Below are 12,562 nucleotides of genomic sequence, written 5' to 3' on the forward strand. Positions count from 1 at the left end.
ACTGTGGAAGAGGCTTTGGATATGGTTTTGGAGAATATGGTTAATTATACCAAATTCTGACCATTTTTAAGGGAGGCTTTGGATATGGAAAGGTAATGGCACTCTATGCACATGACCTTGGAGGTGTCTACTGACAACGGCAGCTCTTTGGCTTAAAAATGGAGAGGAGCACCAACCCCCAGAGTCGGACACGACTAGACTTAATGTCAGGGGAAAACCTTTACCTTTACCTTGGGTGAAGGTTGGCAGGGAGCTTAATTTGCCAAAAATGTAGACTTTGGAGAATGCATGAAGCCTTAGAACCCACACCTCAGCATAAAATAAAGCAGAAATGCTCAGCAACAATTTCTTGTTTTAGTTCTTGCGTGAACTGAAAATGAGAAGTCATTCCTACTCCATTAACATTTCAGATTATTGTAGAAAAACACAGCAATGATCTGAAATCCTGTTCTATCTTACATGTTACATTATGCTAGCTCAATGGTTCTCAACCTGTGGGTCCCCAGGTGTTTTGGTCTACAACTCTCAGAAATTCCTGCCAGTTTACCAGCTGTTAGGATTTCTGGGAGTTGAAGGCCAAAACATCTGGGGACCCACAGGTTGAGAATCACTGTGCTAGCTGACACTCAGCAGTAGGTCTCAACTGCTTGTAAGGAAAGAGAGGGATTTATAACTAGCCAAATTATTACATCAAATGAAGCCTGCGAAGTTATATACACAGTCCAGTCTAGACTAGCTTTCTGGAACTGAAGAAACAGTTGTGCGGACTACGAGAACATTGGTAGAAGCCCAAGAAAAGATTAAGCAACCCAGTGTGGACATTGGGGTGGAAAGAGAACCACAACGGGGAGAACCTTGCTATATATTTCCCTGCTTTTCTTTCCTTGACAAGCTCCCTCGCCCACTTTAATTCCTGACAGCAAGAATTGCTACTCACTCTCTCTATTCTGCCAATCTGACTGAAATCATCAATGTGCCCATTTTCTCAATGTTCCAGTGCAGCTCTTCTTGTTGGGAAATTAAGGAAATAAGCCAAAACCCCAATGATCTCCAGAAGCTAATTAGACTTTGCTATCCCTATATTGGTGGCTACAGCTGTTCCGTGAAAATATTGTTTTTCTCTATGTGTGATGATGAGCTTTCTCATTATGTGGGCAACAAAAGTTTAAGGATCAATTGATTTTAAGTTACATTTATTGGGGGTCAGCATCACAGAGGTGCAACAGACATCATGAGGGACAATTGCTCAATGAGGATTGCTAATCAGAGGAGAAGACTGGATGATTTGAGATGCCTAAATGATGTGGCACAAAACAAGGAGTCAAAGGGCCTCATGAGAAAGGAGAGGTGAAGTGTCCCGCTTTGCCGAGAAAAGAGAGGGGCAGAGGGGTACATACATACATATATATTAGTTTTGGATAGCATAGGAGAGGGTTAACACCCCTGTAACATTTGTTTTGCTTTCTGTGCCTCTGTTCAGAAGATTTCATCTCACTTTCTGTCCCTGTGATAATTGGCTTTACGTGGGGGGTATCTCTATACCTTCTATTAAGACCCTTAACATACAGAGGCACTTTAGGCAAGATGAAAGTTAACCAAAACGAGTTTACTGAAAATAAGATGAATGAAGGGTTAACTCCACCCAGGGCTATTGAAAGATAATTTAAAACAATACATTACAAAAGTAGATTTTGCTGGTCACAGTCATCTCTCTGGGATCCTTGAAAGTCTTTTGGCTCTGATGTAAAGTGATGGACTTGGTCTTCTACTTTATGAAACTTGGGCTAACCACAAGCTTCTGTTGTCACTGTGACTGATGGTATATGAAGAGCTTAGTGCTAAGGATACCTGTTTGGATTGCTAGGGCTTAGGATTCCCAGACAATATCCAGGCCTCTAAACTCTATAGGTCTATTACAGAAAGAAAAGGAGGGCCTAGCAAGAACGTTCTGTACAGGCAAATGGACTAAACCAACTAAGGTTGGCCTCTAGAGGTTTTTTAAAGCTCAACCCCAAAACTAATACAAATGGAGGCATCTACACTATTGGGGAACTTAAACAGAGGGAACTGAAGCAAAGGAGAGAAAAGGCAGAGACAAGACTTCACACCTAATGAGTTCTTTAGCTAAATATTAATGCAGAATTAATGCAGTCTGACACCAGTTTAACTGTCATGGCTCAATGCTATGGAATCCTGTGATTTCTAGTTTGGTGAGGCACCAGCAACCTTCAGCAGAGAACACTAAAGACCTTGAAAAATTACAATGCTCATGTTTCTATAGCATGGGGCCATGGCAGCTAAAGTGTTAAACTGCATTAATTCTACAAAAAAAATGTTTAAAGTGCCACTGGTGGCACAGTGTGTTGAAGCGCTGAGCTGCTGAACTTGCGGACCAAAAGGTCCCAGGTTCAAATCCCGGGAGCGGAATAAGCACCCGCTGTTAGCCCCAGCTCCTGCCAACCTAGCAGTTCGAAAACATGCAAATGTGAGTAGATCAATAGGTACCGCCCCGGCGGGAAGGTAACGGCGTTCCATGCAGTCATGCCAGCCACATGACCTTGGAGGTGTCTATGGACAACGCCGGCTCTTCGGCTTAGAAATGGAGATGAGCACCAACCCTCAGAGTCGGTCACGACTGGTCTTAACTTCAGGGGAAACCTTTATCTTTACCTTTATCTTTAGTCTTAAAAAACAGTGTCTAAAGTACCTGATGGGCAATTTCTTGCCTTACAGGTATTTTACCCTTATTGTCAGGAAATAGCAGATTGTCTTTGCAAATCCTGCATCCTTGGAGATGCTATTTTCCAGTATAAAGACTTCCACCTATTCATCTTTAGAGCAGAGAACAGGTGACCATCTTTCAGGAGTGCTTTAGTTGTGTTTAATGGCCTTTGTAATACCTTCCAAAATTCAAAGTGTTTTTCAGGTTGTGGATGTATGTTATGTGGCATTTTAGAATTCAAAAATCTTTGAGTTTGCATTTCAAATTTGTTTCACTCATTCTTTCTAAGGGTCCTTCCACACAGCCATATAACTCGGAATATCAAGGCAGATAATTCACAATATCTGCTTTGAACTGGATTATCTGAGTCCATACTGCCATATCATCCAGTTCAATGTGGATTTTATACAGCTATGTGGAAGGGGCCTATGTCTTTTTAACCTTTCCACCGTTTTCCTGTGAATGTATAAAGATGTCCTATATTTTGTTGTTTTTTAACTGTGATATTGAAAATCTAGAAACATGTTTTGTATCCCTGGCAGTTGCCTATAACAGAGACCAGCACATGCATTAGGGACATTTGAAATTAGGGTATGGTCAGTCATGCAAATGTGAAGAGATTTTGAGATTATAAAAGATAAGGAAGATTGAAAGATCAATTATAAACAGTTCTTATAGAGAAATGGTAGCAAAGCAAAAAGAATGTCCAGAAGGAATCCGTATCCATTGGTCCTTGTTATAGTTGTGAAGGATGTTGGGCATTAGGAAAATGCTTATCATATTTTATACTACTCAACCTCTGGTAGACAAAAATGGTTAAATTTGGAAAGAGTTTCAAAAAATATTCTTGAGGATCCCTGACTATATTCTTCACCCTGAAACAAAAAAGAAACAAATATCTATATATAAAAGGGTAATGAAATTTTGGCCTAGGACAAAACAACAAAACGACACATCCCAGAAACACTAAACTTGGCAGCACAACCCCTCATTCATGCCTCTACGTTCATACAACAAAAAGAAAAGAAAAAGTCCTAATTACAGGGAGAGGAAGAATTGTTTTTATCCAATTGCTGCCAGTTAGAAGGCTAAGCTCCTAGCAACCCACTCAGCCCAAAGGACAGGCAGAGTTAGGCCTCACTTAGGCCTCTTCTGCACTGCCTATAAAATACAGATTATCTGATTTTAACTGGATTATATGGCAGTGTAGACTCAAGGCCCTTCCACACAGCTATATAACCCATTTATAATGGACTTAATGTAAGGTAAAACCTTTACCCTTTACCTTAACTACCACCAATTCCTCAATACTATTTCCCATACCACCATACTTCGCCACAGCAACGCGTGGCCAGGCACAGCTAGTATATGTATATATTACAACCATGAAATTGACCTCTATCTAGTATTTTATTATAAAAGTATTCAAATTATGGTCAGTTATCAAATTATGCCAGTTTCCAAAACCTGATATTTATTCTATCTAAGCTCCTTTTGCACTGTAATATAACCCAGGCCAGTTCCAGACAGTGGTAAAGCTTGCTTCGACCCCGGTTCAAAAAACCTGGATTGGGGCGGACTGTAGTCCGCACAATGCCAAAGAAGCCCACGATTTCCATGGACATTGTCTACATGTTCTCCTGGTACTTACCAGGAGAACAAGGAGACAACACCTACCTCCTCCACAAACCCCTTTAAAAAGCATTAAAAAATAAAATTACTTACAGGGCCGACATATCCCTTCTGCCGTCTCTCTCCTGGCACTTAGGAATGATATGCTAGAAGAAGTGTCAGGGAGGAGGAAAATTGCTCCTGACCCCCTTCTCCTGGCATGTCATTACTAGGCGCCAGGAGAGGTCTGGCAGAAAGGAAATGTCGGCCTCATAAGTAATCTTCTTTTTAAACATTTTTAAAGGGGTTTGGAGAGGGGTTTAGAGCCTTCTCACATTTCCCGCATCTGATTCGGCCCAGAAAACATGAGATGGATGTGCGGACAGCCCCTTCAGAAGTCCCAGGACTTCTGATTGGCCACTCCAGACACTGGTCACAGTGGGTTTACCCCACACCTTCTTGGAAGATGTGGAACAAACCCACTAACAAATAATCTCACAACAAAACAGAGTTTTCCTGCTTTGTAGAAAATGCAATCGCTCTTCTGTGGGTTGTCATTTGGACACCCCACTTTAAAATGCGGGAGCTCCCGCTTTTAAAGGTTGTCTGGATAAGCCCCTAGATTATCAAATCAGACAATCCACATTATCTGCTTTGAACTGGATTATATGAGGACCTTTCACACAGCTGAATAAAATCCCACAATGCTTTGAACTGGGATATATGGCAGTGTGGACTCTGATATTCCAGTTCAAAGCAGATATTATAGATTATTCTGCCTTGATATTCTGGGTTATATGGCTGTGTGGAAGAGCCCTGAATCTACACTACCATATAATCCAGGCAATTCAGATAACCTGGAATTTACAGGGCAACCTATGATGACCCTAAGGCAACCATATCATGGGGCTGGGAACGTGGCCCCATCTACATTGCCAAACTGAGGTGTGGAGCTTCAAAGAAGCTCTGGAGAATTCCACAACTTCACCTTATGTTGGGCAAAGCCACATTAACTGGTTTTACCCCATGTATCACATGGATCTCCAGCAATGACTGTTGGTGAAACTCAGTGTTTGTGATCCCTAAGATATATTTGTAGTTTGTATTTACAAAGTGTGATCATTGGGTATGATACGTTATAGAAAACTGCCAACTTTTTTGAAATTTTCAGAATGTATGAATGAATTCCAGAAGAGTTACATCTTCTGGATTTTTTAAAATTATTTCCCCCTCTCCCACTCTTGTCTAAAGTAACACTGGTTTGAGCACTGGACTATGGACACTGGACTATAGGCCCTTCTGGACTGCCATATAACCAGACTATCAAAGCAGATGACCATATTATCTTCTTTGAACTGAATTATCTGAGTCTACACTGCCATATAATCCAGATTAATGCAGACAATCTGGATTTTATATGGCAGCGTAGAAGGGGCCATAGTTTTGAACTGTATCATATGGCAGCGTAGATGGGCCAGTGTGACTCATGGAATCTGACCTTTCATTCCATCTCCCAATATTCAGCAAAATATAAGCTTTTTCAAATTAAGAACCTTTCTAGTTCCAACACGTTTATAAAGAGACTGTCACCAGCAAACATTCTTTAATTAAAGGCCTGAGGCACTAATGCAATACTTGGAAGAAAGTAATCAATTAAAGGGACAGTAGAGCCTAGAGGCAAACGTTGCTTTAAAAACACCAGAACATCCTCCTGGGTTCAATAATCTGCAGGCTAGCTACAACAGTATGTTGTGCACAAAATCAAGCTAAAAGACAATGCTGAAGGCCAGGAACAACCAGATGCAGCGAAATAAAAGGTTACTTACTCTTCACTCTTCTCACTGTAGTGTGCATCCATATCCCTGATTAATTTCAATAAATCTGTCACACAGTCTTCATCATAAACTCGCTTGTTTTTGTTTGGATTCTTTTTGGCCTTGGCATGAAATGGGGCAACCATACTGTCCAATACTTCTTGATCAACCTAAAAGAGATCCATGCAATTGTCCATAAAAACCTACTCTTTGCAAGAGTGTTCTGTTCTGCAAACTGGAAGATTCAAGCTTTTTAAAAAGTCTCATAAACATTCACATGCCTACATTCTATATTTGGAAAGTGTACACTTTCCTATGTTCACTGTTAAAACAGTTTCCATATTATGTTTGACTCATTCAAAGATTGAAACAAATTAAGTTGATTAATCTTTCCCTATTGATTTGGCCTTTCTGATTCCTCCAGTTAATTTGTTAATGTGTACCTTCATGCTATGGCAACCCCTTGGGGTTTTCTTGGTAAGATTTATTCAGAGCGGGGTAGCTTTTGCCTTTCACTGAGTTGGAAAGAGTATGACTCCATAGAGTTTCCTTTAGTCCCTACAGTCATAGTTCAACATTCAAACCACTACTCCACACAGTTAAAAATGTGCTTTACAGCCCTTCCACACAGCCATATAACCCAGAATATCAAGGCAAAAAATCCCACAATACAGTAGAGTCTCACTTATCCAAGCCTCGCTTATCCAAGCTTCTGGATTATCCAAGCCATTTTTGTAGTCAATGTTTGCAATATATCATGATATTTTGGTGCTAAATTCGTAAATACAGTAATTACAACATAACATTACTGCGTATTGAACTACTTTGTCTGTCAAATTTGTTGTATAACATGATGTTTTGGTGTTTAATTTGTAAAATCATAACCTAATTTGATGTTTAATAGGCTTTTCCTCAATGCCTCCTTATTATCCAAGATATTCGCTTATCCAAGCTTCTGCTGGCCCATTTAGCTTGGATAAGTGAGACTCTACTGTATCTGCTTTATACTGGGTTATCTGAGTCCACACTGCCATATATTCCAGTTCAAAGCAGATAATATGGGATTTTATTCAGCTGTGTGGTAGGGGCCAAAGACTGTTTTACAGTTTTCAGCAATTGTTTCTATGTATTTACTTTAGTTGGGACATGCAATGTATTTCGGCTACAATAAAATATGTGACTCAGGGCACATCCAGACAGCCCCTTAGAAGCGGGAGCTCCCAGTTCTTCAAGTGGGACATCATCTACATGATGCCCCATGAAAACACAAATTCATTCGCCACAAAGCAGGAAAACCTTTCTTTGTGGTGAGATAATTTGATAGTGGGTTTGATCTGTGCCTTCTTAAAAGGCGTGAGTTAAACCCATTATTTCTGCTGCCTGGATTGTCACCTGAGACGTCCTGAGACTTCTGAGGGGGCTGTCTGCACAGCCCTCTCACGTTTTCTGGGCTGAAACAGGGCTTTTGGGAGGTTTGAGGAGTCTGAATGTCTCACTGCTCTCCCGGAAGGTTCTAGAAGGGCATCTAGACACCCATCTGCAAAAACGTGGGTTTCTGTGGCTAGTGTACAGACTGCAGTCCACCTCGACGTGGGTTTTTTAAATCCAGGTCAGCACGGATTTTACCGCTGTCTGGAACCGCCCTCAGTCTTTTGAGGTTTTTTATGTGTAAAAAAAACGGGCTGTGGCGCAGGCTGTTGAGCAGCTGCAATAAATCACTCTGACCATGAGGTCATGAGTTCGAGGCCAGCCCGTGGCGGGGTGAGCACCTGTCAATTAAAAATTTAAAATAGCCCCTGCTTGTTGCTGACCTAGCAACCCGAAAGATAGTTGCATCTATCAAGTAGGAAATAAGGTACCACTTATAAAAAAGTGGGGAGGCAAGTTTAACTAATTTATGACCTGGAATGAGGAAGTGCTGTCAGAGTGGATGATGAAGCAGCTGCTCCCCCCTGTGGCCAGAATCGAACATCCCCTCAGAAGAAGGTTAAATTGCCTCTGTGTCTGTCTGTTTCGGTCTCTGTTTGATGTGTTTATGGGCACTGAATGTTTGCCCTATGTGTGTATAATGTGATCCGCCCTGAGTCCCTTTTGGGGTGAGAAGGGTGGAATATAAATACTGTAAATAACTAAATAAATAAATAATCATTCCTTCTAATTAAGACACCCTCAACTCAAAATGTAAGAAAAGCAAATTTTCATTTTGCAAAGTAGCTTAACCAAAGCTTCAAAAAGGAAGGTGTTAAGAAAGCTTTCGCAGTATGACTTATATTTAAAATAGCTTACTTTTTGAGTCCAGCCCTTGAAAGGATGGTCTTCACAATTTAAAACTTTCAGAATTTCACTAGTATTGTTATGATGTTTGGTGTTGCGTGTCTTGATATCACTCTCATTCCCGACTTTTGTTAAGACCCCATATTTCCTGGAAAAGAAAAGGCAACTGCAAAAACTGCTCCCCACAAATGTCAGGATGGGAAGATCCCTGATGATCCCTTATTCATTCATTCATTTATTTTTATGCCACCTTTCTCCCAGAGTGGGACCCAAGGTGATTGCCAAAAACAGTAAATTAAAAATATTAACTATACAGTCTAAAAACAATTAAATGGTATAATAAATTTTTAAAAAATAATTTCAAAGATAAAAGATAAATAAAACACGCATAATAAAAAACTCCCACTTATACATTAAAAGGATACCTAAATAAAAAATGTCTTTGCCTACTAGCAAGGTGGGAGCAGCTACAGAGAAGGTTCTCGTGTCCTTGTGATAGTGGTGAGACTGAGGCCCCTTCTACACTGCCATATATCCCAAGACTGGATCCCAGATTATCTGCTTTAAACTGGATTAAAATAGTCTCCACTGCCAGATAATCTGGGATCAGGTCTTGGAATATATATAGACAGTGTGGAAGGCGCCTGAGAGAAAGCCCTCCCCTGAATATCCTAGATCTCCGGTAGATTCATATGGGGAGATATATTAGTTCACAACCTGGACCTAAGCCATCTAGGGCTTTATTGGCTGGGACCAGCATTTTGAATTATATCTGGAAACTAACCAGTAGCCAGTGCAGCTATTTCAACAGAGAAGTGATATACTCCCTATAACTGGTTTCGGTCAACATTCTGGCTGCAGCATTCTGGCAATACTGGAGCTTTCAGTTTCCAAAGGAAACCCCATGTAATGTACCTTATAGTAGTCCAAATGGAATATAATCAAGGCATCTGGCACCATATTCTTTGGTATATAAACAACAGGTTGAGCCATTTAGGCTCATACTCACAGTAGAATAAAATCTGAATGCAGAGTATCACTGATTGGAGACAGAACACTTTGTAAGTATAGGCATAATATCTTTTTAATATATATTCTTTGATGTTTATGTTTAATGTATTACGAGAATAACTTGCAAGCCACTGTTTGTTCCCAATAGGTTCCACAATATCTATGAAAGATTTTACAGTTCATTGATTACATTCTTGAATTGTTTGCACTAAATAACAAAAGTATGTATTAATATTAGCTAATTTTACTAGGCCAGAAAACACTTTGTACGATTGTATTAATGTTATCCAGTTCTTGCACACCCTACCACCAGACGAAGACTATAGGTAGTCGAAACCTGTTGTGGATCAGGGGTCTACTCATCCTTTACGAAGAATCAAGAAAATAAACAAGAAAGCTTACTACATTTGAATGCAACTACCATTCATCATACTGTGAATGCAACAGTTTGATTGTGATTTGTAATCACTTATCTGTCATTTATATTCATTTATAAATATAATACAATGTTTAATTATATATAATACCGGGCCCGGGCTGTGGCGCAGGCGGGAGAGCAAGCCAGCTGCAACTAGCTGCAATGAATCACTCTGACCAGGAGGTCATGAGTTCGAGGCCCGCTCGGAGCCTATGTTTGTCTTGTCTTTGTTCTATGTTAAAAAGGCATTGAATGTTTGCATATATGTGTAATGTGATCCGCCCTGAGTCCCCTTCGGGGTGAGAAGGGCAGAATATAAATGCTATAATAAATAAATAAATAAATAAATAATCATTCCATTAGTGGATACTTGTCAGTTAAACCCTTGGGAACTCATTTTTTCTTATAGTACCATATCCAGATGTGACATTTCTAGGAATGGGAGCAGCTGGTGCACTCATTCTAACTGTGTAAACACGCTCCTAGCCACAGCTAAATCTGAGCATTCAGGCTCAGAGCTGGATCCAGGAGAACACAACCAAACTGCAAGCCTGAGATTTCAGGGGATATATAACTCCCATGCAGCATAGACAGAATCCCTATTCCTTGAGTTGACTTTCCACTGAGCAAGAGTATTTTCTGTATCATCTGGATTAAGTTTCAATTTGTTTGCCCTTATCCAGGCATCGGTTCAGTACTGAGACTGCTTCCTTGGAATCAGGGTGAATGATCAGCATATCAATGATCTGGCATCCCAGGGATTTCATGTAGATGCTAAACAGCATGGATGAGGGAAAGCTATAGATCAGTGGTAGAACATATACTTTGGAGGCATAAGGAGGTCCCAGTGACACCACTAGTTAAAGCACTTAGGCAGCAGACAATGGAAAAAGAAATGCCTTCAATGGAACTCTTGTGGTCATTTATTAGTCTATGATTCTATGGAGCGCCAGTAGGAGACAGATGACTCAAGCCCATTCCACACAGTTGTATAAAATCCACATTGAACTGGATTACATGGCAGTGTGCACTCAGATAATCCAGTTCAAAGCAGATATTGTGGATTATTTGCCTTGATATTCTGGGTTATAATCAAATTCCAATCAAATTGTGAGATTTCCTAAAAATATATTCCAGCAACACTTCTTATACTGCTCCTATGCATCTATAAGGACAAGCAAGATCAGGAAGATGGAGATACATTTACTTACATTGCTTCATTCCAGAAATAAGGGTGGTATATCAGATGTCCCAGGTGTTCGCTGACTTTGATGTTTTTATCAGGTAATTCCAGACTTCTGTAGAGGTCGTCAATTTCCATACAATCAGCTATGTCCTCTGGGCACCATTTAGGTAAGGCTTCAAAGCAAATTTTCCCCCTCATTGCAATGTATAGGATAAGATGTCGAAGACCCTATGTGAAAACAAAATTAGCCTGCAATTATTTGGGGTACATCTTCTAGAGATTTTTAAAATGTTGTTTATTTTATTATACACTAAAAAGATGACAAAAACTAAAAAACACCATACATAATTGCCAGATCAAAAGGTTCCACTCTAACACGCTACACAATTCTCCCTCCCCCAACCCTACCTACACGAAACAAAAATACAAAGTGAAACAACAACAAAACCCTCAAAAGACCATTATAGACTTGATGCAGTTCAACACCACTTTAACTGCCATTGCTTAATGCTATGGCATCATGGAAGGTGTAGTTTTGCAAGGCTTGCGCCTTCTCTCCTAGAGAACTGGTGCTTCACCAAACTACATAGCACTGAGCCATGGCAGCTAATGTGATGTCAAACTGCATTAATACTACAGTGTAGATGTACCTTGAGTTAAGGTAAAGGTAAAGGTTTCCCCTGACATTAAGTCCAGTCGTGTCTGACTCTGGGGGTTGGTGCTCATCTCCATTTCTAAGCCAAAGAGCCCGCGTTGTCCGTAGAGACCTCCAAGGTCATGTGGCCAGCATGACTGCATGGAGCGCCGTTACCTTCCCGCCGGAGCAGTACCTATTGATCTACTCACATTTGCATGTTTTCGAACTGCTTGGTTGGCAGAAGTGGACATTCACTCCGCTCCCTGGATTCGAACCTGCGACCTTTCAGTCCACAAATTCAGCAGCTCAGCGCTTTAACACGCTGCGCCACCAGGGGCTCCCTTGAGTTACACATGCATATATGTCCTTTTTCAATGTTTCATAAGAAGATCCTCAATGTTTCACCATGCCATGTCCCACCACCCTCAAACCCTCCAAGCATTTGGAGTGTACTTCCATAGTAGCTTTCTGCCTGTATTTCTGCAGCTGAGAGCTGGCATCACACATCAAAGGCTCCAGCAAGTCAATAGTGATCAGGAGGTCGGTGTGTGTGCTCTTCTGCTGGGTGGTAAGAGTAAATGAGTGAGGTGGCATGCATTGGATATTTATATTCCATGCTAGGGCTTGCTTCAAACTTCTACCAAGACTAGGACCTCATTGCAGGAGCAGCAGGAAAACAGGGAAAAGTGGAGTGAACCATCTTTCCCCATCTTCTGGGATGTCCAGTCATCCCATGTCCTTTTCCCACCTTCTCTGCAGCTATTACAGTTGAGAGTTGGGTAGAACCTGTCTCCTGAAAACAGAGCCTTCCCTCCGTTTCCCTGAGTTGCTGCCACAGAGTCCCACAGCCAACCACTGGAAGTGGCCTTCAAGGGATTCAGTTTCGGAA

At 40.9% G+C, this 12,562-nt stretch overlaps 1 protein-coding gene across 3 annotated transcripts in view; it reads right to left on the minus strand.

The window, feature by feature from the left end:
• Positions 1-1,176: 1,176 nt before the first annotated feature.
• rnasel (ribonuclease L) overlaps positions 1,177-12,562 on the minus strand; it is a 21,677-nt gene continuing 10,291 nt past the window's right edge. For 2 of the 3 annotated variants that reach the window (XM_008122362.3, XM_062980711.1), the window contains 4 exons: positions 11,062-11,264; positions 8,434-8,569; positions 6,160-6,317; positions 1,177-3,597 (listed from right to left, as the gene is read on the minus strand). In XM_008122362.3, the coding sequence (XP_008120569.1) occupies positions 3,459-3,597; positions 6,160-6,317; positions 8,434-8,569; positions 11,062-11,264 (636 nt within the window). In that variant the 3' untranslated portion in view covers positions 1,177-3,458. The remainder of the gene's footprint in view (positions 3,598-6,159; positions 6,318-8,433; positions 8,570-11,061; positions 11,265-12,562) is intronic. The other variant, XR_010006129.1, reaches the window with a different exon arrangement.

Source organism: Anolis carolinensis, chromosome 4 (assembly GCF_035594765.1).
Source record: "Anolis carolinensis isolate JA03-04 chromosome 4, rAnoCar3.1.pri, whole genome shotgun sequence".
Lineage (NCBI taxonomy): Eukaryota > Metazoa > Chordata > Lepidosauria > Squamata > Dactyloidae > Anolis > Anolis carolinensis.